At 40.8% G+C, this 24,172-nt stretch overlaps 1 protein-coding gene across 2 annotated transcripts; it reads left to right on the top strand.

The window, feature by feature from the left end:
* Window positions 1-13,305: 13,305 nt before the first annotated feature.
* Window positions 13,306-23,854, top strand: csf3r (colony stimulating factor 3 receptor). 2 transcript variants are annotated; one of them, XM_078252428.1, is made up of 17 exons: window positions 13,307-13,467; window positions 15,950-16,037; window positions 16,820-16,894; window positions 17,087-17,383; window positions 17,947-18,079; window positions 18,243-18,409; window positions 19,084-19,253; window positions 20,006-20,156; window positions 20,450-20,532; window positions 20,658-20,865; window positions 20,977-21,165; window positions 21,378-21,479; window positions 21,743-21,889; window positions 21,971-22,111; window positions 22,220-22,316; window positions 22,396-22,474; window positions 22,844-23,854. In XM_078252428.1, exons 3-17 carry the CDS (start codon window positions 16,831-16,833, stop codon window positions 23,324-23,326), a joined length of 2,511 nt encoding a protein of 836 aa, XP_078108554.1. In that variant the 5' UTR covers window positions 13,307-13,467; window positions 15,950-16,037; window positions 16,820-16,830; the 3' UTR covers window positions 23,327-23,854. The 2 variants fall into 2 exon arrangements, with proteins under 2 accessions (XP_078108555.1, XP_078108554.1); XM_078252429.1 differs by lacking the exon at window positions 21,743-21,889 and having other exon boundaries at window positions 13,306-13,467.
* Window positions 23,855-24,172: the final 318 nt, after the last annotated feature.

The following is a 24,172-nucleotide window of genomic DNA, read 5'->3' as shown; positions in this document are numbered from 1 at the left end:
TAGCACCACGGCTATGACTGCAGGGCATGTCCAGATGTGCAGTGTATCAGACTGGCGTTACCAGCAGGCCCTACACCCACCCACAGACATTTAGATGATTCACAGGGTGTCACAGCCAGCAGTTGACTCTCCTGGCTTTCCAGTTGTGGGGCATTCAAAGCTATATCAAGGTCCAACTAACGTCTACCCTGCTGATTCGCTTGCAGGAGTTCATCGCCTCTTCTGCAAAACATTCCTAAACCTTGCCTGAACCCTAATTTGAGTTTCACAGATGGCACATGATATAATCATGACTTTGTTTTTTGGATGGCAGTTGATCAGTTGATGAATTCAGTGCCAAGACATGACACCACTATGACCACTTACAGTATAAATCACTGATGTCTTTTGTGGAGGAGAAACGCCCGTCACCATCTGTCATCCCCGACAAACACACTGATCAAATAGCTTAGGCTGGGTACATGGAGAACATGGAAACAGTTTAAAGTACTGGACCTTGTAGACCAGGGTTCCCATACACATCCCCCATTTCAATCACAACTAAACTACCAATCAGTGTAGCTGGCATTGAATAAGAATGTAACTTTTTATTTGGTTTGGCTATGGATGGAACTGCTTCATTTTAGCATTTTCTTTCCAATTTTTGGAAACAAAAGTTAGTTCTCATGGTCTTTGAAACTGAAACAAATCTCAAAATCCACAGCAACTGCTTAGATAAAGACGTGTTTAAAAGCACTGTAAAGACAGATGCTCAAAGCATAACTTAGATACTGCAATATACAGTAGCTCAGAAAACTACAGAGTAAAAAGGAAAATAAATTGAAATCCTGAAATGAGAACGTAAAACTAATTTGAGGAAGGGGCACTGAAATGACCTTGCTGCTGCCATGACTACTGCCTTATTTGCTATTATTGTTATTATCTTTAATGTGGTTGTGAAAATAATGAGGGAGCCATTATAGTTCTGAAACAGTACAAGGCTCAGACTCATGAAAAGTAACTAGGGGTGTAGATAGTTAACCTTGAATACATACAGTATTTGTAGTTGGAAAACATGTAGAATGTACAGGTAATAAGGCTTGGTAAAAAAAACAAAAAACTTATAATTTGAATGGAAGAAAGTATACAGCTTAAACTATAAATTGACTTGCATATAATTAACTCAACAGACCGGAGAAGAGAGTTGCATGTGGATTTGGCACACACGATTTACTGCTACAGTTCAGCTTGTCAGAATTTGCTGCTGAGAATCATGGGAATTAGGGTGATGCCTTTGCTTGGATGGCAAAAACACTGTTGATTCATCATGACTCTTTCTCTCTCTTTCTCTTGACTATCTTGCTTGGGCTTCTCGGCCTGGAACCAGACATAGCTAATTAATCCATGACACTGAGCCAAGCGTGGGGAGATGGTTTGGGACAGCACTGTACAAAGTGGAATCCACCACATCCAAATGAGGCCTGACAGGTGAGTGTGAGTCCCCACTGCATGCACGCTGGAACCAGCCACGAGGGGCATTTGTTTATCACAAGATATCACAAGCAAAATTCGCTGATCGCTCTTTTTCCTAATTGGTATGGAATTTAAAGGAGCCATCCTGGTGGCGTCATTGTCAATTATGCTTTAGGCCTTACAGCATCTTGTTGTCTCTTTTCTTCTTGTTATGGAAAGCCTGGAGAGAGGGACAGATTGCAAGCAACAGTCTATGCTCATAGTTAAAAGATGAGGAGGCAGGCTCCAAAAGCCTAAATTAATTGTTGTCTCAAATCGCAGGCTCAGCATGACTGGTGCAGAGCAGCCTCTATAATGAAAGTTGTATGAACAGGAGATGAATTGGAGGGCTTTCTAATTTAGTAATGTGGAAACAAATGGCTTGCTTCCTCTTGTACACAATCATTGTGTGTGTGTGTGTGTGTGTGTGTGTGTGTGTGTGTGTGTGTGTGTGTGTGTGTGTGTGTGTGTGTGTGTGTGTGTGTGTGTGTGTGTGTGTGTGCGGGCGTGCGTGTGTGTGTGTGCCCATATCCTTTCCCTCACTCCCTCTGCTGATTGATATTCGAGCTTTGGAGGCAGCCTGAGCCCCTAGAGCTCAAATAGTTCAGTATCTTTTGTCCACAGTGTTGAGAGGGAGAATGTGGAAGTAGCAATAAAAAAAAAAAAATGTATAAATAGAAAAGAAGAAGAAAAAAATATATATATTCATACATATATACCAATGTGTTCATCTGATTATTGATAATTTCCATGGGACCAAAGGTTGCCATAATCCTGTGCTCTTATCCATCTGACACATGAGATTGCTAGAGGTAACGAGGGAAACAAAACTGCCCTGGTAATAATGTTTTTCAAAACTACGATGCTCACTGTAAGTCTTTGTTACATACAAGCTTAGCATATGAGTTTTCTCTAACGTACGTATTATGTGTCACTGTTTCTGTGTCACTTCCATGTCACCTTACAGCCTCAATAGTGTGCTTTGTCTCTGTGCTTTGTTTGATCCTAAACAGTTTGAGGGACCACAATGGTACAGCTGAGTACCCACCTGCAATCATTTTGCACATGTTATAATGAATTTAAATAACAAATGTATGTGGATGTAGATTTATGGAGGCTGGATATGTGCTCCTGAGAGAAAACAAAAAAAATGCTTCGTGGAAATGCATGCACTTTGCCTTTTAGATGTTTTTGTCTACAAGAAAATTCAATGTAGCAATATTAAGCACCCTAAAATGGCAAATAAAATGTCTGTAATTCCAGACTACCAATTCTCTTGATGTCTGCAACCTCAGGATGGAGTCCTGAAAATAATACTAACACGTAAAACAAATGCACAACTCACTCTTTAGCTCTCGACTAGTACACACACACACACACACACACACACACACACGCCCACACACAACCACTGGAAAAGACACTCTGGCAAATACTGTTTACTGATATGCGGATTGGGTTTAAGAGCGGAACGCTGAGCATTTCAATCTAAACAGTAAACACTTTTAATTGGATTGTGCTTATGTGCTCTGATGGGAATCCTCTAAGGACTGTATATTATTAGGCCTAATTGGTTTTGATACATATTTACACGAGTGCGAAACATGTCCAAAACAAATGTGAATGGTTTCATCATGATTCTAATGGCGGTGCATTAAATGCCTTCTTTTGATTGAAACAGTCATTACTGGAACATTGTGTCGTTGCAGTGTCAGAGTTGACTGGTCATTTGGCAGTCCTGGGAGGCAGCTCTGTCTCTGTCAACATCTTGTGGAAATGACACCGCGGACCACCCACTCATCACAAATGAGGCCCAGAGGGGATGATGGAAGCTGAACGAGTGGGCTCGTCGTCACCCTGAGGTTGAGAGGTGGAGCACTGATCCTCTGTTGCTGACCTCGTATACCATCACCTGCCTCCGAAGGTTGTGTGTCAAGCGATTCAACCTCATCCACATAGGATATCGGTCTGCTTTAGTGTCCCTAGGAATGTCAACCAACACAAGGCAAAGTACAGTACACTTTGCTGATGGACACGCCACAGCCGCAAACCGCCACCAGTGTTTTTACATTGACATTGCTACGTCCTCTTGCCATAGTTTGAAGATCCGGAGGGACCGAAACGTTAGTTTGAAGGTCCGGAGGGACCGAAACATTCGTTTTTCTAAAGAAAAGGTGATGCTATAGCAAGAGCAGAGTGCAGGAGTTTTTCCTTTGTTTCGTAGTTGATGTTATCATCCAACGCACCTGCACAGTAGAATTTGTTTGGATGTGCAAGTTGTTCCTACTATACGTTTACACCTCGCATTCCCACTGCTCTGGCATTTCAGAGGCCCTAAACCAGAGACATTTGAAAACACTTCTGACCCGTTTTGGTTTGGAATCTGCATGGTTGTGTTGCAGTCTCAACAGCCGCAAACGGAGACCTTTGGCGACACCGACACTGACGCCCTGATTGGGTCTTATCTGTCATGATGTCTCGTTCTCTGAGACTTAGCTACTAACGTTACCATGGCAACTACCAGCAACGGGCGGAGTATACATGCTGCCTCCTGTTTATGCCCAGTATACGAGAATGTAAATGAGATATGCGGTTTAGGCGTGTTAGTTTCAACGGAGATTAGTTGTTCTGCTGGAGCTAAAAACACTTGTGCACGGAGATCACTTTTGGCTCAAAACTCCCCTCAAAACCAAAACGTAGCGATGTAAATGTAGCCTAAATCAACAGACATATGTTCTTCTGAGTTGGATCTGCAGTTTGATTTAGGGTTGGTGCCACTTTTTGACAGGGTGACACTGTGGTGTAAAAATAACATGAGCTCCTTGGCCAAGCGGGCATTCACATCTTTGGTTTCACATCACCTGCAATTTAAATTCCATTACTTGCCGTGCCACACTTCAAATAAAGCTTGGGCCTATTAATTACCAAAGTGTGGGTTGAGGGTAAAGGTGAATGTGCAATTACAGAATTAAATCAAGCCCCCGTTTAGCTTGTCAGTCCTGACAGAAATAATTTGAGTGAATTATTAAATGCTTCCACTGCTCTCAGCTGCTTCATTGTCAGCTCAGGCATACACAGCTGCAAGAAACCAAGCTCTGACCCTTTCTTGTTTTAAAGTAAAATGATTATTTGTAATCTTTTTTTTAACAATTATTCTTGAACTGTACATGTATATGATTAACAAATGAAAAAAACACTGACTGTTACTGCTGTGTCTATGCTTCCAAATGCGTTTTGTGTTCCTTGAACCATTTAATGAAAGAGGTCAAGATTAATGAGATCATTTTAAATCTGTGGTGGTTATGGCAATCACGCGGAAATTGTTTATCATTATCAGGGTTTTAGGTCTAGTGAATTAGAAATTGTAATTAGCTACCTGTTCAGGTAATTTAAAGTTCTGAGGTGATGTTGTTAATTATGCTAGGAAAACAGATCAGATTCAAATTACATTTAAAGATTCTTTTAGCACTAATTTACACTTTTTTTTACTTTTCCTTTGCTGTTGGGAATTAATAAGAGATTACAAACTGCACTGAAGCATAAATGTTTGCTTGGCTCACACTGCCATGTTTGAAATGTGTGTTTCACTAAAATGAAATAAAAATGAAAAAAAAAAAGTCTTCTTTTCTCCAATTCAGCTGCAAGCAAGCATTTTAAATAATTGCCTGTAATGAAGCAATTTGCCAGTGGCTGACTGGATTCAATGGTTGAGTTTTGTCTCTATGACAACCAGCTGTCTGCAATTAGTAAATCAAGCCAGGGTGAGGTTTTGGGCTGTCAGAGTGGCTGCAAGAGGATTTAAGAGTGGCAAGTGTGTTCAGTAATTGCATTGCCATGAAGTTTGTGCTGACATGACTGTAGGGATGTGTGTGCCATTGGTGGTTCTTCTCAGGTATTTTAAAACTGAATGTTTCCTGTGGTTAAAAAAACAAAACAATCATAGCTGCTTAGTGTGGTTTGTCTTACAGTGTTAGTTGTCTTTTTGCAGTGCCATTGCGCTTCACCCTGTGTCAGCTGGAGGTGTGTATTGTGCTAAAACAGCCAGAGGTATGTAGTGTGCTTTGAATGATGTTACTGCGTTCGTATAATTGCCCATTAGCGGGTGTATTTGACAGATAATAAATAGTTTAACACTCCTGTATGTTGTTCTGCTGTAGCTCGAGCAGCTGCCCTGGGTTTGGATTATCCTGGAGTCCACGGAGCCCCGGGTCTCTATGGACCAGCTCATCATGGGATGCCACCCAGCAGGATGCCGTTCAGACCTCAACCTTACAACAATTATCCACAATTGGATGAGACTGAATCAAACCTGACCTCCTACAGACAAAGTCAACCAGAAGTGAGACCCCTCTATGACAGAACACACAAACAAGCTCACCCCAGGAGTTGGCATCGCACTTACAGTCCAGTTCAAAGTGAATACACCACCAACCAAGTGCTTGGCCTTCCCAGAGGATGGTCAGTTATTAACCGCAAGCCCTATTTTGAGGAGGTCAAGCATGTTGCCCCTCTAACTCAGGCTGAAGCCCCAGGCCAGCCTGAGCTTGTGAATTGGCCTCCTAAAGGTCGCAACAAGCCGCTCTCATTTGTCCACAATAAGCATGACTTTGGTGTTGATGAGTCTGTCCCAAATTTACGTGGCATGTCTCTGAGTGGGCTGCCCCAAAGCAGGGGTCATGGCGCTTACCAGAGGGGTCTAACTGGATATGGCCTGGGAAGAGAAGCTCCTGCCCTGGGTTCATCTGGCATCACCAACGAAGGCCACGCCAGAGCGATGAGAAGCCAAAGTCCTACTGTTGGTAGACCGAAAAGTATTAGGTTCCCTCTTCCTCAGTCCCTGCACAGACGCCTCGGTGTCAACCCGTCTCTTCAAGGTAACCCTGTTCCAAGATATGTGATCGAAAGCTATATCGGGTCTAGTTAGAAGTCTGAGCAAAGGATTCTGACGCGTAGCGTTTTGTGACGGGGGAAAAACAAGAATTTTTTTTTAAACTGAGAGGCAATGTCCATCTTATTGGAGTACAAGCTCCTGTATTGTTGCTTCCTCACCTGTAGCTCTGAAATGTGTCAAACCACACACTGTCTCTTGAAAATAAAATTGCTAATGGTTATATTTCTCAGTGCCTTGCTTTTTGCTCTGCTCTCTTCTTCCCCCCCCTCCCCCCCTTCCTCCATGTCTCACTCAACTCTGGTTGCCATGTTACCAGAGTGCCATCTGTTGGTTCTAATGGGTAGATATCCTTTTGGCTGACATTGAACACAGGTACTGCTTAACGGGTCAGTTTTTGACAAAGCCTTTAATTACTTTACTAGTGGTTCTGCTAATGTATCCAAATGACTTTGGCGTTTCACTGGGGTTTGGTTTCTAAAAGCCAATGAGGGGTTAAAATGCCGCCTCAATTTGAAATTTGGGGAACGGTGTCAGCAAATATTGACTATTTCAGTTCGAAACACCATTGGTTGCCGGGGGACAAAAAAATGCAATAAGTTGTACACATTATTATACTAATATAACATGTAATTGCAAAAAATAAGCTACACATGATAAAGGTAATATGAAGGATAATATAGCTGCACAAATTATGATCTTAGGGCAATAAGCATATAATGCAGTGTGTGTGTGTGTGTATATACATAGTTTAATTATATATATATACACTACCGGTCAAAAGTTTGGGATCACTTAGAAATTTCCATTCAGATTCCTTTTTTTTTTTTTTTGGGGGGGGGCAGAGGAGTTTAACCAGGGCGGCAGTTTTCAGATTACATTGTTTACATCATTGCAAAAGGGTTCTCAATGTTTTCTCAGTTAGCCTTTTAAAATATCAGATTAGTAAACAGAATGTGCCTTTGGAACATTGGATAAATGGTTGCTGATAATAGGCAATGTAGATATTGCATTAAAGATCAGCCACCCACTCAGATCAGCTGGTATTCTGTCTGTAATGGAGGGGAATGGAAATTTCTAAGTGACCCCAAACTTTTGACCGCTAGCGTAAGTGCCATGTGAATTTTTTTTTTTTAACACTAGGTGTCTATAAAGAACTACCCATGTATATATTCATCTTTGCACAGTTGGATTTTCTAGACAAGACTGAAGAAAAGCTTCATATGTCAACCCCTTGCTTTCTTTCCTCACTGAAAGACGTTTTGAATGTGTTGAATGGTATGCAGGTTAGGTTATTCATTGATTGACCCATAAATCAATCAGGAGCCAGAAAGAGTCGGTTATGAGCAGTCATTTGGAACGTGTATAAGAAAATGAGTGACAGAACAAAGTAAAGCAATCAACTGTTTATGGGGAGCAGGAATGAAGGCAGTGAAGAGTGGCCACACATCATACAGAATGTCAGGTTGAGCAGAAAAAAAGGACAGTTCAGCAGCTGCAGGCAGCTAGTTTGAAGCCCACCTGGAGACCACACATTTGGTGATGGCAGGCTAAATTCAAAACCAAGAAGCATCTTGCATAAATTATTTGGATCTTAGAGTACCACATGAACCACAAAGTGAATGGGGAAAATTCCAACCCTTCAAGCCCAGGTTTTCTACACACATACACTTCCTAAGACACCCTGCAGTTTTTCGCCTCCTTACCCTCGATCAATGACTTAATGACCCCTTGTACAATCAGCAGGTAGGAGAATCAACTCCTGTATAAACGTGGGATGTTTTTTTTTTTTTTTTTTTGTAACTTTTTTTAGAAGCAGAGGGATGTGCTGTTTGAACATGGTTTTCCGTGCAATAAGTTTTAATAGTCTTCTATTTCAGTGGTTCCCAGCCTGGGGGTTGGGAAGGGAAAGCAGCCTGACAAGCCAGACCCACATCAAGATGTTGGGTCTGGGAATTCACCATTGGCGGGGCTCAATCCGAGGGGCGGGATAAACGGTTGTCTTTCAAATTACCACAGCACGCAATAGGATAGCGCTACAACCAAGCAGAGCAACGAAGAAGGTAGCGGAGCTAGTTGATAGATTAAACTTTTGTTGTATCCGGTCGGCAAAACTCTGAAGACATCTTCCTTTTTTAAGAATGACTTCAGTGGCGTTCTTTGTTCTTTTCTCAAAGAAAAGCTTAACTCCAGAGTCTTCCAGAGTCGCAAAGCCGATTCAAAAGACCGCTATTCGCCAGCAGCAGCAGCAGCCATAAGCCTGCCCACCGACTCTATACACGATGTGATTGGCCCGGCCAGAGTTTGGTTTTTCCAGCTTGTAAGCCAACGAAGAGTTGCTAGACCCCCTGGCTGCAAATTACATTTGCTGCCACTAGGGTGCGTCTAGATTTCTAGGCTAAAGGGCGAAGGGTCAATAAATGATTAAAATATTTGTTCTCTTACTCTGCCAGTCTGTCCACCATCACAATAACCTGTGATGAAGGGTAAAAGTAGACATTACTTTTATTTTTCAAATTTCAATTTCAAATCTTATTTAACTTTTTTTTGCCTGACAAAACAAATCTCACCACAGTTTAATCAAAGCTCTGCCATGTCCTGAGTGTGTTACGCTACACGTGTCGTATCACACACCTCTTTTAAAGCAACCTTTGCTGCCTCTTCCTCTACGCAATCCCAGAGAGTGGTGGTTAATAACGTGTATTTGTGCTCATGTGTTTGTGTGAGTTGTGTTATGTGTGTGCGTGTTCCCTCCTGGTGTTCCTCTCCTCTTGTTGTCCCACAGGAGGCTCTCTGTGAGCCCACTATAGTCTGCCAGCACAACTGACCTGTGGTAAGGGGGAAATCAATAGTCAATTCCATTTTGCAGCCAGCATGTGACAGGTACTAGATAGGAGTGGATTAGGTGCATGTAAAGAGCAGGAGCGTGAGTCAGCGCTTGACTGACCCCCCTCCCTTTCCCTCTCTTTCTTTTAGTGTCTCACACGCTCTCACTCGACCAAGTACAACAATTCAGGGTTATGTAGTAGCCACATTAAGCACAATCTTGTGATAATGTTGAATATGACAAATAATTGTGGTTATAATGACAATCATGTATGCTATGTACTATGATCTATGCTCTATCCTATTTATCTAACCTGTTTAATTGACACACACACATTACAATAAGTACGTCGCTTTTATGTGAATTAAATATGGCAGGACACTTTGTTCAACACATATGCAAACAGCATCCATACACACGTGATTATAGCAGTGATGATAGGAACATGCACCTTGCACACGTTTGCTTTTTCAGGACATATGGTCGCTCCATCTGGGAGTTTTGATAATGTGGGCAGCTAGTACAAAACATATCTGAGCCTTCAATGCAGAATACAGTTTCAGTTTCAAAAGTGTATAAATTATGTCAGTGGCAATGAGGTTGAAATTTTTGGTTTTCAGCTAAATATCACGACTATTTGATGGATTTCCTTGAAATTTGGTCTAGATGTCCATGGTTTCCAGAGGCCAGAGAATGAACTCGAATGAGTTTCCCTGGTAACCCCACCGCTTTTCCTCTATTACCAGCAGATGGACATGGAGACATTCATGTCCCAGAAAAAAATATTATAATAACTTTATAATAATAAGTAATAACTTTGGTCATCCCTTTAAGGCGCTGCATACCCACACGCCCTGTCCTGCTCTAAACGATGCTAACAAGAAAGTCAGTTAATTAAGTGCAGTCCGTACCATAGAAATAAAATGGATAGAAGGGCAATTCCCATTCAAATCATTGTAGCAGACTGGTCAGAGCGGCGGCCATTTTTATTCCGTATTAACGGAGGTAAGGTTTTGTAGTAACGGTCAAACGAGCAGTGGAGTATTAACATTACGAGGCAGAGAGACAACCGCTAAATTAGTCAAATTTAACAACGTAATGCTTCATCCACACAAAGCACGTTGCTATCGCCAGATGAGTGACAACTTTGTTCGTCTCTTTTTTGTGACCCGTGTGGCATGGGGCATAACAGAGTTAGCAAGCTAGCTAACTAGCCAGTTGTCATTGTTAGTTAGCTGGCTGGCTTGCTTGTTTCGCTCTGCTTTTTTATGCTGCGTTGGTTACAGAAAATGAGCAGAAAAGTAGGCTGGGTCTTACTGTCCCTACTCCTCACTCTGCAAACGTCCTTTCTATTCATTTCATTTCTATATGCTGTACACACTTAAACAATTCTAAAATGAGGCCCAGTCAGGTTGATTAAATGAAATAACACCTGTTTGGCCCATGAATGTGTGGAGCTTCAGTTCCTCACCACAATCAGGTAAAGAATTTAATTTGGTTATATTACTTTGGTTTATGATGAAACACATGCAAAACGAATGATCTTCCCATCAGCCTCAGTTGTTGTTTGTGTTTAGCGCTAGTCAGTAAATGTTAGCATGCAACAAAGATGGTGAGCATGGTAAAAACTATGCTTAACATCAGCATGTCATTGTCATTGTTAGCATGTTGACGTTAGCATATAGCTTTAGTTCATTCATCGGATAATTTCGTTACAGTGTGATAAAATAATTAAAAAACATGTTCATAGTGTAAATATAATTACCAAGAAAATATAATAGTATAGTATATTTAGTATATTAGTATATTTCATGTGCATATTTCTAATTCCCCCCTCTCTTTGTAGCTAGCAGGTTAACACTTGCACACACTTGTTATAAGTTTACCCTTTTATACTTGAGTGAGACGCATTTACAAGCAACGTGTGTGTGTTGATGTACTAGCCCAATTTTCCCAACAAGGGTCATTCACCTTATAACAAACTAAAGTACTCAAAATGAAACACTTTGCCGTTCCAGCAGGTCTGGTGTCAAACATTTCAGCTGTTAGGCAGAGTATCTAACAGCACATAAATATATCTGAGGTTATAGGGCTGATTTGAGAACACTTTCAGGACTCTATAATTTTCTTTACTATTAAAAGGCTTTAAATATTTTTACATTTGAATACAAACATCCATGATTAGCAGGAGCCATGATTACAGCAGTTGTGATTGCAGTTAACAACTGTAATTCTGTGTATAATAGTAGACAGATATGAGAGGATATTCCCAGCAGTGACTAATTTGGGGTTAGTCACATCTCTAATGTGAATAATAATCTAAAGAGGAGACAGCATTCTATTAAGTAGAGTACAAGAACTGTAATCAAACCTAGCAAAGCTTCATCAGTTCAGCTTCGGGGCCCTCAGCGAATTTTACTGCTCACTGAAACGGATCATGTTATACCCAGTGGATGGAGAGCACTTTGTTCATTACTGCTGATTAGGAAAAAAGACCAAGCAAATTATGTCAACCAGTTAATGTATTATTAATTAGTGCCTGCTTTACTTTTCCACTGTTGGTTCCTATTCACAAACCTACCGCTGTGTGCATTTAATTCCTCCTCCAGCGGCCCCTTGATGAACAGTTAGCTACCATTCTGTTTTTTGAGAGCGCCGAAGTAACCGAGCAGGGATGCAGCCGCTAGATTAAAAGTTGAGTGGGTGAGCTCACTGCCGCGCCTCGCGCATCATTTGAAATGAGGCCTCCGCCAGAGAATCATTTTACAATTTAATAAGCTAATAAACGTGATATGGCAAGTAGTTTCATGTCCCCTTGGAGGGGGTCAAGGCACAGTTTACAATCCCATTTAAGAGCTTGTTCTATTACCATGCTGACAAAGGACAAATGGACAGGCTCACAGAGGGAGAGGACTGCGTTTTGAGGCAGGCTCGGTGATACAGCAGATCTGCTACTTCCACACTCAACAGAGAGGGGGCAGCCGGAACTAGACTTATTGCATTCGTCAACACGGCTCCCTTGGGATCTTATTGAAGGGCGTTTGACAGCCGCCATATTAACACCTTGTGGGAAAAGACCATCAAGTGTAATTACACCTATACATAGCCATATTCTACTGCTCTTCATACTATTCATCCTGCCCATACACTTATTCTTATACTACTCTTATAATGTTACCACACTGCACATAGCTGTACATACTGTACATATCTTAGATATGGTTCTTACAGAATATCCATATTTATTCTGTTTTTCTTATTATATATTCTGCTAATACACTGCATATATCTATATTATTCTTACTACTATTATAATGTCACTGCTACTACATTGCACATATCTGTACATGTTGTTAATACACTGTTCATATTACATAGCCATATTTATTCTGCTCTTATAACACTGCAATACATTTCTTGTCCTGCCTATGCGCCACCTGTTTATACTACAATATCATATTGCAGTTTTCTGCTTTTTTGCACTTCTAGTTAGACGCAAACTGCATTTCGTTGTCTTTGTACTTGTACACTGCACAATGACAATAAAGTTGAATCTAAATCTAAAGTTAAAATGCCTCCATGCTCTCATACAAGCAAAGAGACTGACTTTTAATTGTTTCAAATTGAGGTGTAATGACTTGTTTTTATTAGTGCATCCGTAATCACATAGACAGTATTGTTGCTGTTGGGTGAAAACCTTGTATGTCCGAAACCATTATTTTTCAGGAAATGAAAAAGTAAAGGTCAATTTGGAAACATTTTATTGAGCTATTTCCCTCAGACGGAATCGCCTTGTCACTGTTTAAATATTTGCAAAACCCACAGACAGACGTAAAGGGTGACTTGTAGCATTAATTTATGAAAAACAAATGATGAAATATGGAGATACAACGTTACTGCCCGCCAGCAACGACATATAATGAATATAAACGTGCAATATCACCTGTAAAGAATGATTGAATTTGTTCCAGATTTGATTCATTTTAGTTGAACTATTCTCGTTCAAGAAAGCCCTGACTAAACAGACCACTTTTCTTCCTACAACTGGGCCCCATCAGTCATGTGTTTCTTCCTGTGAAAATAGTGAAGTTTCACAAAATTCAAAACAAGGATGTTGCTGCTGCTGCTGCTGCTGCTTGACTAACGCACACATAGTGTATGTCCTCTAGTCTGAGCTGCTTTGAGCCACACTGTTTCATCTGGTGCTATCAGGGCTGATGAGAGCCTCTCGTCTTTCTGGGTCTGCTGCAGCTGCTGTGTGGTAAGTGGCAAACCTCTCTGATGGCTCTCCTTTATCTTCACATCAAGCTCCTTTCATTTTGATACTTGTGCCAGATTGAAAAGGGAAACTTCACAAAACTTGTTTCTGAATGACACGGGTTCAGGCTGAAGAGTTGCATCCTGATTCAATTTATGGGCCGCTCAACTTAATTTCATTGAAAACTCTTGCTTCATCTCATTGATTGATTTTGGCCGCTCTGTATTGTACTTGTGCCATTTAATATCCTTTGTAGTTTCCTGTCTAATAATGCCAGTTCATTTTTAACAAACATGAAACACTACACATAGAAGATCTTCAAATGTTTAGGATTTAAAGAGGAATTCTAAGATAAGAGAATGCCTTTAAAGTAATACTTGAAGTTTAATGTTTGAAACGTTTAAAACTTATGAAAGAGTTTTAAGATAGGAACGTAGCTGTTTTGGCAAATGGCAACAGTGTCGCTATGGAAGTAACATTAGCGTTTTAAGTTTTGGAAAACATATTTATGTTCTGGTCATCCATTAAAAAAAGAGGATGTGAAACAGATTGCTTTCCTCCTTTTTATCTTTTTGGACTTTTACTGCTGACACAAAATGTTATGCTATGTTTGAGCTTAAATGAGCTGCTCTATTAACAAAATACACAAAAGATGACTTAACACATTAAGATGCTTATTTAAAGCACAATATTTAGTGTGAGAAATAAGACCAAAAAGGGGAAATTGTGGCAAATGTGTTATTGCGCTCTGAGTCAAGGATATTGCCAAATCCTGAAAGTGGGTGTTTTTGTAACCCCCAACAGCAACGGGAAAGGAAACATATGGTGACTATAGCGAAATGTACCTTTACACATAGTGATATGACTCACTGAGAAACAAAAATGAATCCAGATAACATATTTTCAGCGATACATTAAGGAACAAAATTGGCCAACACACCTTAAAAATAGACAGTTGTATTTTACACTGTCTTGTATGAAATTGTGCTTGTTGACAAAATACACTCCAAATGTAATAGCATCTCTCTTCTTTCCCTCTCTCTCCCTCTCCATCTCAATTGCCTTTTGTCAGAGCCACAGGTAAGTACCTATTGGTAGTAAGCAGGAATTCTGAAAAGGGAAGCAGGGAAAAATGGAGGCCTTTATGCACATGGCTGATAAGAAACAGGGAGAAATTCCAATTCTCTCACACAGCTTTAACGCAGACTTCACCAAGTAGCATGTTATTGTGGGCTGAGAGCAGTGATCTGACTTTGAGTTTGAGTGATAGTTCCAAATTATCAAAGTAATACATCCTCATCTAATTTGACAGTCTAGACATAACATTTCTGAGGTATAGAGTTGTACTAGATATACTCGAAAGTCTGTTGACAATAAACATGTAGATGTTGCCAACATGTTTTGGCCTGAGGAACAATGGACTTCAAATTTCTCATCAGAATCCGTCAGAGAGACCAAGACAGAGTGTTAAAAGACCACAGGAAGTTTCTCAATGCTGTCTCACTTACTGTGTATGTGTGTCCCTGTGCATGCGTGCGTTTGGCGGGTGCGTGTGTGTGTGTGTGTGTGTGTGTGTGTGTGTGTGTGTGTGTGTGTGTGTTTGTGTGTGTGTGTGTGTGTGTGTGTGTGTGTGTGTGTGTGTGTGTGTGTGTGTGTGTGTGTGTCTGTGTGTGTGCGTGTGCGTGTGTGAAATTCATCTGTGGTGGCGAAATCAATAAGGGGCCCCAATGTCAGATAACACATGAGAGCGTTCCTCCCTGCTGAGCTCCTGGTAACATACGGGTACTGTAATCAGTTAGAATTATTGGAACCACTAAATAATGAATCCCGCTATACTGTAAGAGGAAGTTTAAAATTATAAGTTAAAAGATGTATTCAATGTCCCTGATTCTATACATGAAGTAGCATTTGAAATGTTGGATGTGACCCATTTACCAGCTATCCTGTTAATCAGCTGCAACTCAAGATTATTTTCATAATTGAGTAATGTGATGATTATGTTTTAACCATTTTGTCCATAAAAATGTCAGAACATTTCAGAAATCACAATTTCTTAGAGCCATAAGTAGCATCTTTAAAATGCTCGTTTTGTTTAGCGACAGTGCACAATCCTAATGTGTTGAATTTACAAGTAATTTAGGCAAGAAATCCTCACATTTGAGAAGCAGGAATCAGCAACAATTTAGTGTTTTTGTGCTTGATAAATCACTGAAACAATTTGTTTATCTTACAGGGGGGGGAAAAAAATCATGTTTTCGTACTAGAAATATATTGTGAAATAAGTTGTGAAATGTCTAAAAACCACATTTGGTTCATCACACAACATCAATCATCAACAGCTGTTTCTATGTGAATATATATTACAAAATACTTCTTATTTTTGTCAGCTTTCTGTCAATCAGCCAACACATTCATACACTCAATTAAACAAATTGTTTCAGCATTATTCCAGTTTATTAACTGCTTTGGCTTTCTTCCCACACAGACACACAGAAATGCTGTGAAGGCATGTCTGTGCTTCGTGGGTGTTGCTTCAGTTCAGTTGAATTTTAACGTTTCATGGTTGTGTTATGGTGAGTATTTCAAAAACACATTCCTCAAAATGACTTTCAACTTCACAACACCTGTGCTTGTACAGTAAATGTGAGATCCCAACTGACTCTCAAATTCAAAAGCAGGTTGTTGAATTAATATCAGTACAATATGCTGGATAATTGCTCCCATCTGCTTAGCTTACAAGCTCCCATCTTCTGTTCATTATACATGACCAATCAGCTATGGAGCGCATGCCCAACAAGGCTGCTTACCTTCTAACAACCGGCAATTACAATCTCCCTGTCCGCTCGGAGAAGTTTTATCCCTCTTATAGAATGGTATAAGAGGAGAGATTTAGCATACCTTATTTATTCTGTCTATAGATCATTTAAATTTCATTTTCTAACTGCTTGAATGTCCCATCCTTTGTGTGATCATTTTACATAAATGTGGACCCAAGCTGTCATGAATGTTGATTATAATATTCACGAGTGTGTCATGTGTCAGTGTATGGGTTGTTGTGCAAACACCTTATGTAGGCAGCACTGCAGGTTTCTCTCTACTATTGTGTTGGGAAACAGTGGATGCGTTCTCTAGCTGTCTGTTTATATTGAAGTGTTATGCATTATGGAGATCACGTCCTTGATCACATCACCCTGCCAAACCAAACACTTGAAGCATGCCGTTGATGATGTCTTTTGAAGCGACAGACGTGATCACTCACAATACCTCCCTCAGGAACGGAATTCAAATATCGTTTTGATAGGGCATGAATGTTTGTAATTTAAGAATAATGCATTTCATTTTGGCTGCCTAACAGGTTTTATCATCATGATATCCACATGGGTGTCAGTGATTGTCATGCTGGTGGCATTCGTGAATGGAGCGAGAAATGGTGAGTATTGCTCTCAGAATGAAAAAGCAAATCTAAATGGAAATACCTAACCAGCAGTTACACTGACAATTGCTATTACGCCTTTCCTTCCTCTGCCTCAGAGACTTTTGCCAAAACTAAATATAAAGCTGGGCATTTACTAGTAGGAGTCCCTTCAACATGCCACATCTAAATGACTTTTCTCATTGTTAGAGGATGACATACAGCCGTGTACAGAGGTCCAGACGTCAAGCTCAGTGGTGCCTTTGGGGTCACCTGTCACGGCCACCTGTGTCATCAGATACGGCTGTCATCTGGTCATTGGACAAGCTATTCATATAGAGTGGCGCCTTGGGGATCACTCTCTCCCCGGCAGCCAGGTGGCCAATGAGAGCGGCAGGTTTTCTGAGGTTGTTATACCGAGCTTCAATCACACCAGGGAGTTCCTCACCTGCTGTGTCCAGGCCTCTCCAGTTCAAGTAGTAGGAGGAGTGGCGATCAGAGCCGGATGTGAGGAAGATTTAAACTTCTTGTGCATGTTTGTTCATTTATAATCAAATATGTCACTTGTTCCTGTTCCACCAGTGAAAACCAGGAATAAAAAACCTGTGAAAGTTTGGTAAATTAAGTTTATTTAAGCAAGGGTAACGTTTCCTTTGTTTGGTTAAGCTCAACATTAAACAATAGAAAGTAAAACCTTAACGTTGAACACTTTAATTAACTTAAAAGTATCTTTTTTCTGTCCACCCATCTATGATATCTGACACATTTTAATGGATCTATTGATGGATACACGTTTTAGAAGTTCACAGCAAAAGCAACAAAGATTGTATCAGAAGATTGATGCATCACTTTTGATTCATCCCCCCCTCTCTCCCCCCCCCCCTTTCTTGTCTTCAGCTATCCTATCTAATAAAGGCCTAAAATGCCCAAACAATAATCTTAAAAAAAAATTAAAAAAATAGATACTCATTCGCACTTGATTCCCATGTGATGCAGATATCCTAATCCCACAGGACCTCCTCTAACAACTCCATAAAAAACCCTCTTCATCTTGTTTTTTTCATCTATAGATCCACCAGAAGCACCCCAAAACCTCAGCTGTCAGACAAACCTCACCACCCCTGAAACCCTGACCTGTAGCTGGGACCCTGGGCAACAGGAGACCCACCTGCACACAATGTACACCCTCCACATCAAGATATGGTAATATATACTGCCTGTAAATTCTATCTTCCTGTAATACAGTGAAGCAGTTACCAGAATGCAAATATAATTTTGGTGTCAAGAATGTGTAAAGTGTCATTTACAAAATATGTCTGTGAGTTTGCACAACTGCGTTTCCCACATTACAATTTCCTCATTTCAGGGATTCGAACGAGAACCACACTTACGAACTACTGCCAGGAGTCCACCGTTACACCATCCCTCGCTCTGGTTTTGTTCTCTTCTCAAATATGGAAATATACGTGAAGGCGGTAAATGAACTTGGAGAAGCAGCCTCAGCACCTATCATTCTGGAACCCGTCAGTGCAGGTGAGAGAGTTTTCTTTGATTGTTTCTGTTGTGGGCAAGCAGACACCTCCATACAAAATGTCATTTATTGGCCATTATCCAGTAGGAATATATTTATTATATTGCCCTGAACAATCTGATTTTACACATCAAAGTATCTTCACAGGTGTTGGGGAGTACTACTGCATGGAAATAAAAGTTGTATAAAGCCCCTTCTGCCTTAAGAAGGTGCTGTGTAAACTCTTTCCTCAAGTGATGTCACATGAGTCGGCGCTGATTGAGGCTGAAGACTAAAAATGTAAAACGTCCAGGGGTGTGTAGTTAGAAAGAAGTGATCTTACTGTCCTCTGTCGAAACTATATATCCTATATTTACAACTTCTGATTTATAACTTGAGAAATAGGTTAAAAATATTTTTCTATTTTTCACCAGACGGAATATTTTTTATTGAGATGGTTAGAAGAGTCTCTGAGGATTGTGGAAATACCTTCAGACCAGCTCTGAGTTTTGCCCTTCTGGATCTTTTAAAGATCCCCTGGGTATTTATTTTTGGAAAAGCTGATGCTTAGCTCTGTGACTAATGAATAAATTGAATGTGAACTTTTTCCGCACAGATTAGAAAACCTAAAAGATTTGTGAAGGAAAATAAATACATTTTACATCAGAACCTTTTGCTTTGTTTGCTTTTATTTCAGCTAAGTTTGACCCACCAACGATTTTGAAGGTTCAAGTGGTGCCTAAAAAGTACGGCTGCCTGAAGCTGAGTTGGAGCTTATCGCAGCAGCAGGCCTGGATGCGTGACTACCGCTTCAACCTGGAAGTCCAACTTAAGACTGCTGACAACAGCCAAAGGAGTGAACAACCAGTGAGTAAAAATCATGTTGTGTCAATATAAACAAAAAACCTTGCCTGGAAATCCAGACCCAAATCCGAAAGATTAAGGGTCTGGCAATGAGTAATGAAAATGGCCCAACTCGAGGGGCGGCACCAAGCATGCATTTGAAAATCTCACTGCACGCAATTGGATAACACTACGACCAATCACAACAATACATGGGGTGACATATCCAGACTGTACCCATACGCTTAGCTACCAGCGGAGCTAACTGGTAGATTAAACTCTTGCCGTGTCCGGTCGGCAAAACAGCAAAAACGTCCATCTTGCAAAGGAACGATTCAAACGCCGTCTTCTGTTCCGCTTTTAGATAAAAAGTCAAGTCTAACTCATTCATTGTAGCGGCCAAAGCCGTTTCAAACAACTGGTGTTCATCCGTAGCCATCTTGCAATGTTTACTAATGACTTTGACGTCGCAGCGCTGTATTCATCTGTTAAGCTCACCTCTGACCCACCTATGTCACATACACCGATGTGATTGGTGAAGCTAGCCTACAAGGGCATAGTTAATGAGCATCATTACTGAATGCCAGAGTGACTCGCTGAGCAAATTCAAATTGTGCTCTCGCGAGAACTCTGGATTTCCAGGGTACTAAAAACCTACATTTAACTGTTGCTAGAGTAGCTACAAGCACCCATAAAGTAGCACACTGTAAACTGCCTGAAGTTCATAATGTGCGTGCCTGGAGTCTTATTTGTATGTGCTCTGGGACAAATGTTAGATCCTGGTGAGCCGTGTTAGACCAACCAGATCTGTGGATCAGTGCCGTCTTCTCCATGGGACTCAGTATCTCATCCAGATTAGAGTCAGATACCAGCAGGGCCCCTGGAGTGAATGGAGCAGCAGCCGGTCTGGAGTCACCTTGGAGAGTGGTAGGGCTTCATCAACTCAGAGTGACACAATCAGTCACTCTAACATTTTCCAATCTATCGCCTTTTCTTCCATTTCCTGGTCTTTTCAACATATGCTAATGCCATGTTCTACATCTCTCATTGCTTTGCTCTATAGCACAGGCTGAATTGATGTATTGAGTTCAGCCGCACACTCTGGCAGTGAATCCATAGACCTGTCTTATATAGGAAAGTTTTCGTTTTTTAAAGGGTGAGAAGAGAAGTGCAGGATTTTGACGAGCCGCTAAGCTTGACAGCCGTCTCTTTCTTTTCAGCGCCCACTGGACGCCTAGACTCGTGGATGAAGGCATCGGGGGATCACATGCACAAACAACTCAACATACACTTGTTTTGGAAGGTAGACACATCACATGATGCTTGACACCTGTCACAGGCTGATTATATTTTCTGTTGTAGCTCTGGTTGTTTGTGTGAGTGTGTGCAGTCTGCCTTTAAAATGCCCTCTCTTTTTTTCTGTTATAGCCATCAAAACAATTCCGTGCCAATGCCCAAAATGTATCATATATTGTCTCAGTGAAAAGGTTGCCAGGTGAAAAGGGAAAGTTGTGCTCTACAAAGGGGAATTACTGTACTTTCAAGCTTCCCGGGAAAGCAAAGAAAGTGTATCTGAGTGCTATAAATGCAGCAGGGAAATCCCATCCCACTGAAGTTCGGATTTACCTACCTAAAGGTAAAATTGACTAACTTAAACCTGGTTAAACTGGTTTAGAAAATGGCTCAAATATGATACAGTTTAATACATTTCCCCCCACAATGTACATGATGTGTTTTGTGTCTGTAGCTTCTTCAGTGATATCAGACATCACAGTCCTTCCTCATGATGACAGATCCCTACTGGTCCAGTGGAGAAGCCTGGTTTCTTCCAGTCTCACTGGTTTTGTAGTGGAATGGAGACCTTTGTTAGAAACAGACCTCTCTCTCACCCAGTTTGAAATAACTGACAGAAACCAGACACAATTTCTTACAACAGGTATGTTTTATAGTATTTGTATTGCAGGTTTCAAGATCCATGTCCTTGTTTTTTATTGCACATCTTCTTATTTCAACTTTTATTTGGGTTTTCCAAATCTAGTGATTCACTCTTATACACAGCGTTCTTTTCCCTGTGCACAACCTGCCTGTACACACTGTTAGGAGCTTATAGGCACTGATACAGTCTAACCTCTTCACTCTCATCAATAGGCAGCTTTGAGCCCTACAAGCCCTATGGGATCTCTGTGTATCCTAGGTTTAAGGATGGGATAGGCCTTCCTCAGACTGTTAATGCCTACTCAAGACAAAAGGGTAAGTCACCAAAGACACAAAGAGGATCACACAAAGAGCAGGCAGGGATGTGAGAGTGGAGTGAGCAGCCTCAACTTTGAAGAAGTGAGAAAAGAGTTTAAAAAATGGTATAATCAATCAGACGCAGCTGATACATGATGGAATAATGCCCTCTTGTGGATAGAAATGAATAATTATTTTTGCTGGCCTGAAGGTTTCAAATCACAAGCATAATAGCTCATTAAAGTTGTGTTAACCACTCACAACCATATTTGTTTTTAAAGCTCCATCCATGGTTCCAAAAATACAAATTAAGAAGATATGGCAGTCACATATTGAGCTTACCTGGAACGAAATTCCACTAGACCAAAGGAACGGAATTATCCAGAACTACAAAATCTTCTACTGGGATAAGAAGGGACCCATTAAGGGTAGGGGAAATACCTTATTTTTACTCTTCTAAAACATTTTCTTTTGTACTTTAGCCTTTTGATGTCTGACTTTTTTTTCAGTTGTGAATGCTGACCCGGAAGAGAGGAGAGTGGTCCTCAAAGACCTCAACACTGTGTCTCCCTATGAAGCTTTCATGATGGTTAGCACGTTCGGTGGGAGCCTCAACGGGTCAACAATTCATTTCGAAGTTGAGGCCTTCGGTTCGTATTATCTTTTGGCAGTGGCTTTCTAGAAACGTGACAAGAGATCAAGAGAGTGTGTTTGCCCGAAGCAAATATTTCACTCAGAATGTGTATTTCTCTCCTCAGATGTGGTTGCTGTTGTGATGATTGTAACTGTGTCTGGTGTTGGACTGTCATTGTTGATTATCTTCATAGTCCTGACTTGTTTCTCCAACCAACAAAGGTGAGATCATTGCCACACTGTCTTAAGCTGTGAAGCTGTAATGTCATTTATTCTGATGATATTATTCTTTCTTTTGCAGGCTGAAGGGGCGGTTTTGGCCAAGTGTTCCCGATCCAGCTAATAGCAGCATCAAGAGATGGACATCAGAATCAACGCAGGTACTGGAAATAAACCTGTGAAGCATATAATACTTTTATGCAATAACCCCCTTTAGGTTTAAGTTGTAATAATCAATGTTTTATATTAGCAGAGGATGATAATGCTGATGATAATGTTGCTCCGTGTCTGCAGGATGTGTAAACAAGCAACTGCTTGCTAACACATTTGCCATTACTTTGTATGTCAGTGTAGTGTCTATAGCTTGTTCCACAGCCCCCAAGTGGGCAAAAAAAACAAAAACATTTAAGGATGCTTTGATTAACATATATTCATGAAAATGCCAAGTGATATACATGACCAAATACAGGCCCTATATTTATATTTTGTCATTTACTATTTAAAGACATTCATTTATTTCCATTTTGAAGGATTCCCATCTTTCCTGGGACAATGAGGAGCCTGATCCAATGTACCTGTCCCACCTGAGCTTTCTGGACCTCCCTGTAAAACCAAGTAAAGAGGACGATGACCCATGGTTAAGCAATGCAGAGGACACCAGTGACCTGGGAGAGTCCATTTGTGGTTCACCATTCATCCGTGGCTACTCTGGTTCAAACAGCGACTCTGTTCCCTACGCCACTGTGGTCTTCTCCAGTCCATGCAACAGCCCTACGCCTAAAGAGGCTCATGTCTACCTGCGGTCTGAGTCCACACAGCCCCTCTTGGAGACTGAAGAATCCTTCAGTCCAAAGTGCTACCACAATATGGCGAGTGATAGGATCCCAAGTGAGCAATGCTTTTTTGGGCCGAGCCATGATTGTGTACCCGAAAAAGGGGCAGACCCAGGCATTCTGTGGGATGACTTTCCTTTTCTACGCGCATTAGCCTTGAATGATACTCAAAATGACTAAAAGTACTTTGATTATAAGAGTAGCCGCATTGCAAAATGTTCATGTAGGTCTGAGTTTGTAAGGAGCTGATTGTGATAAGTTGATTGAGCAGAGCACACAGCTGTAAAAACATGCAAGATGTAATGCTAAAATCACTTTGAAATCTAATGATTTGACTTTGTAGATACATCACCTGTATAGAAAATACATTTTCAAAGAAAAAATCAAAAATCAAAATCAATATTGTTGAGATGATGATCCATCCATCCATCTTCATCCACTTATCCGGGGTCGGGTCGCGGGGGTAGCAGCTCCAGCAGGGGACCCCAAACTTCCCTTTCCCGGGCCACATTAACCAGCTCCGACTGGGGGATCCCGAGGCGTTCCCAGGCCAGGTTAGAGATATAATCCCTCCACCTAGTCCTGGGTCTCCCCCGAGGTCTCCTCCCAGCTGGACGTGCCTGGAACACCTCCCTAGGGAGATGATGATGTTGTGGCTTATATGTGGAATTTCTCTTTGAATAAAATAATTAAACTATACATAACATCTCTCTTTCATACCGTTTTTTTAACGATATTGGTTGTTTTTTTTATCCCTTTTGGCTTTCTCTCCTCTTCCTCTCTGTAATTTGCCATTTTATTTAGGATCAGTAATGTAAAACATAAGCTACCACTGCAATTTGGTATAGTATTTGCCCATTTTTATATATTTAATCAAGTCATTAACTACAAACTGTAAAGTCATTATTATATAGCATACAGGTATATTAATACTATATAATATTTTGATGATTTCACTTATTGCGTTTTTTCTTACTCATCCTTAAACCCCATTCTCCCTCACACCTTAAGCCACTCTTCACAAAA

The sequence above is a fragment of the Sander vitreus genome, chromosome 6, assembly GCF_031162955.1.
Source record: "Sander vitreus isolate 19-12246 chromosome 6, sanVit1, whole genome shotgun sequence".
NCBI classification, from domain to species: domain Eukaryota; kingdom Metazoa; phylum Chordata; class Actinopteri; order Perciformes; family Percidae; genus Sander; species Sander vitreus.
Note: the sequence above shows the minus strand (reverse complement) of the source record. Positions and strands in the feature narration are given on the sequence as shown.

What these genes read in the sequence shown, in the direction of transcription:
- csf3r (XM_078252428.1), top strand. Translation starts at nt 16,831, where the DNA reads ATGATATCCACATGGGTGTCAGTGATTGTCATGCTGGTGGCATTCGTG. An exon ending in AGTGGCGATCAGAGCCGGAT is followed by an intron (nt 17,384 to 17,946) that starts GTGAGGAAGATT and finishes TTTCATCTATAG; the next exon opens with ATCCACCAGAAGCACCCCAA. An exon ending in TTTCGAAGTTGAGGCCTTCG is followed by an intron (nt 22,112 to 22,219) that starts GTTCGTATTATC and finishes TTCTCTCCTCAG; the next exon opens with ATGTGGTTGCTGTTGTGATG.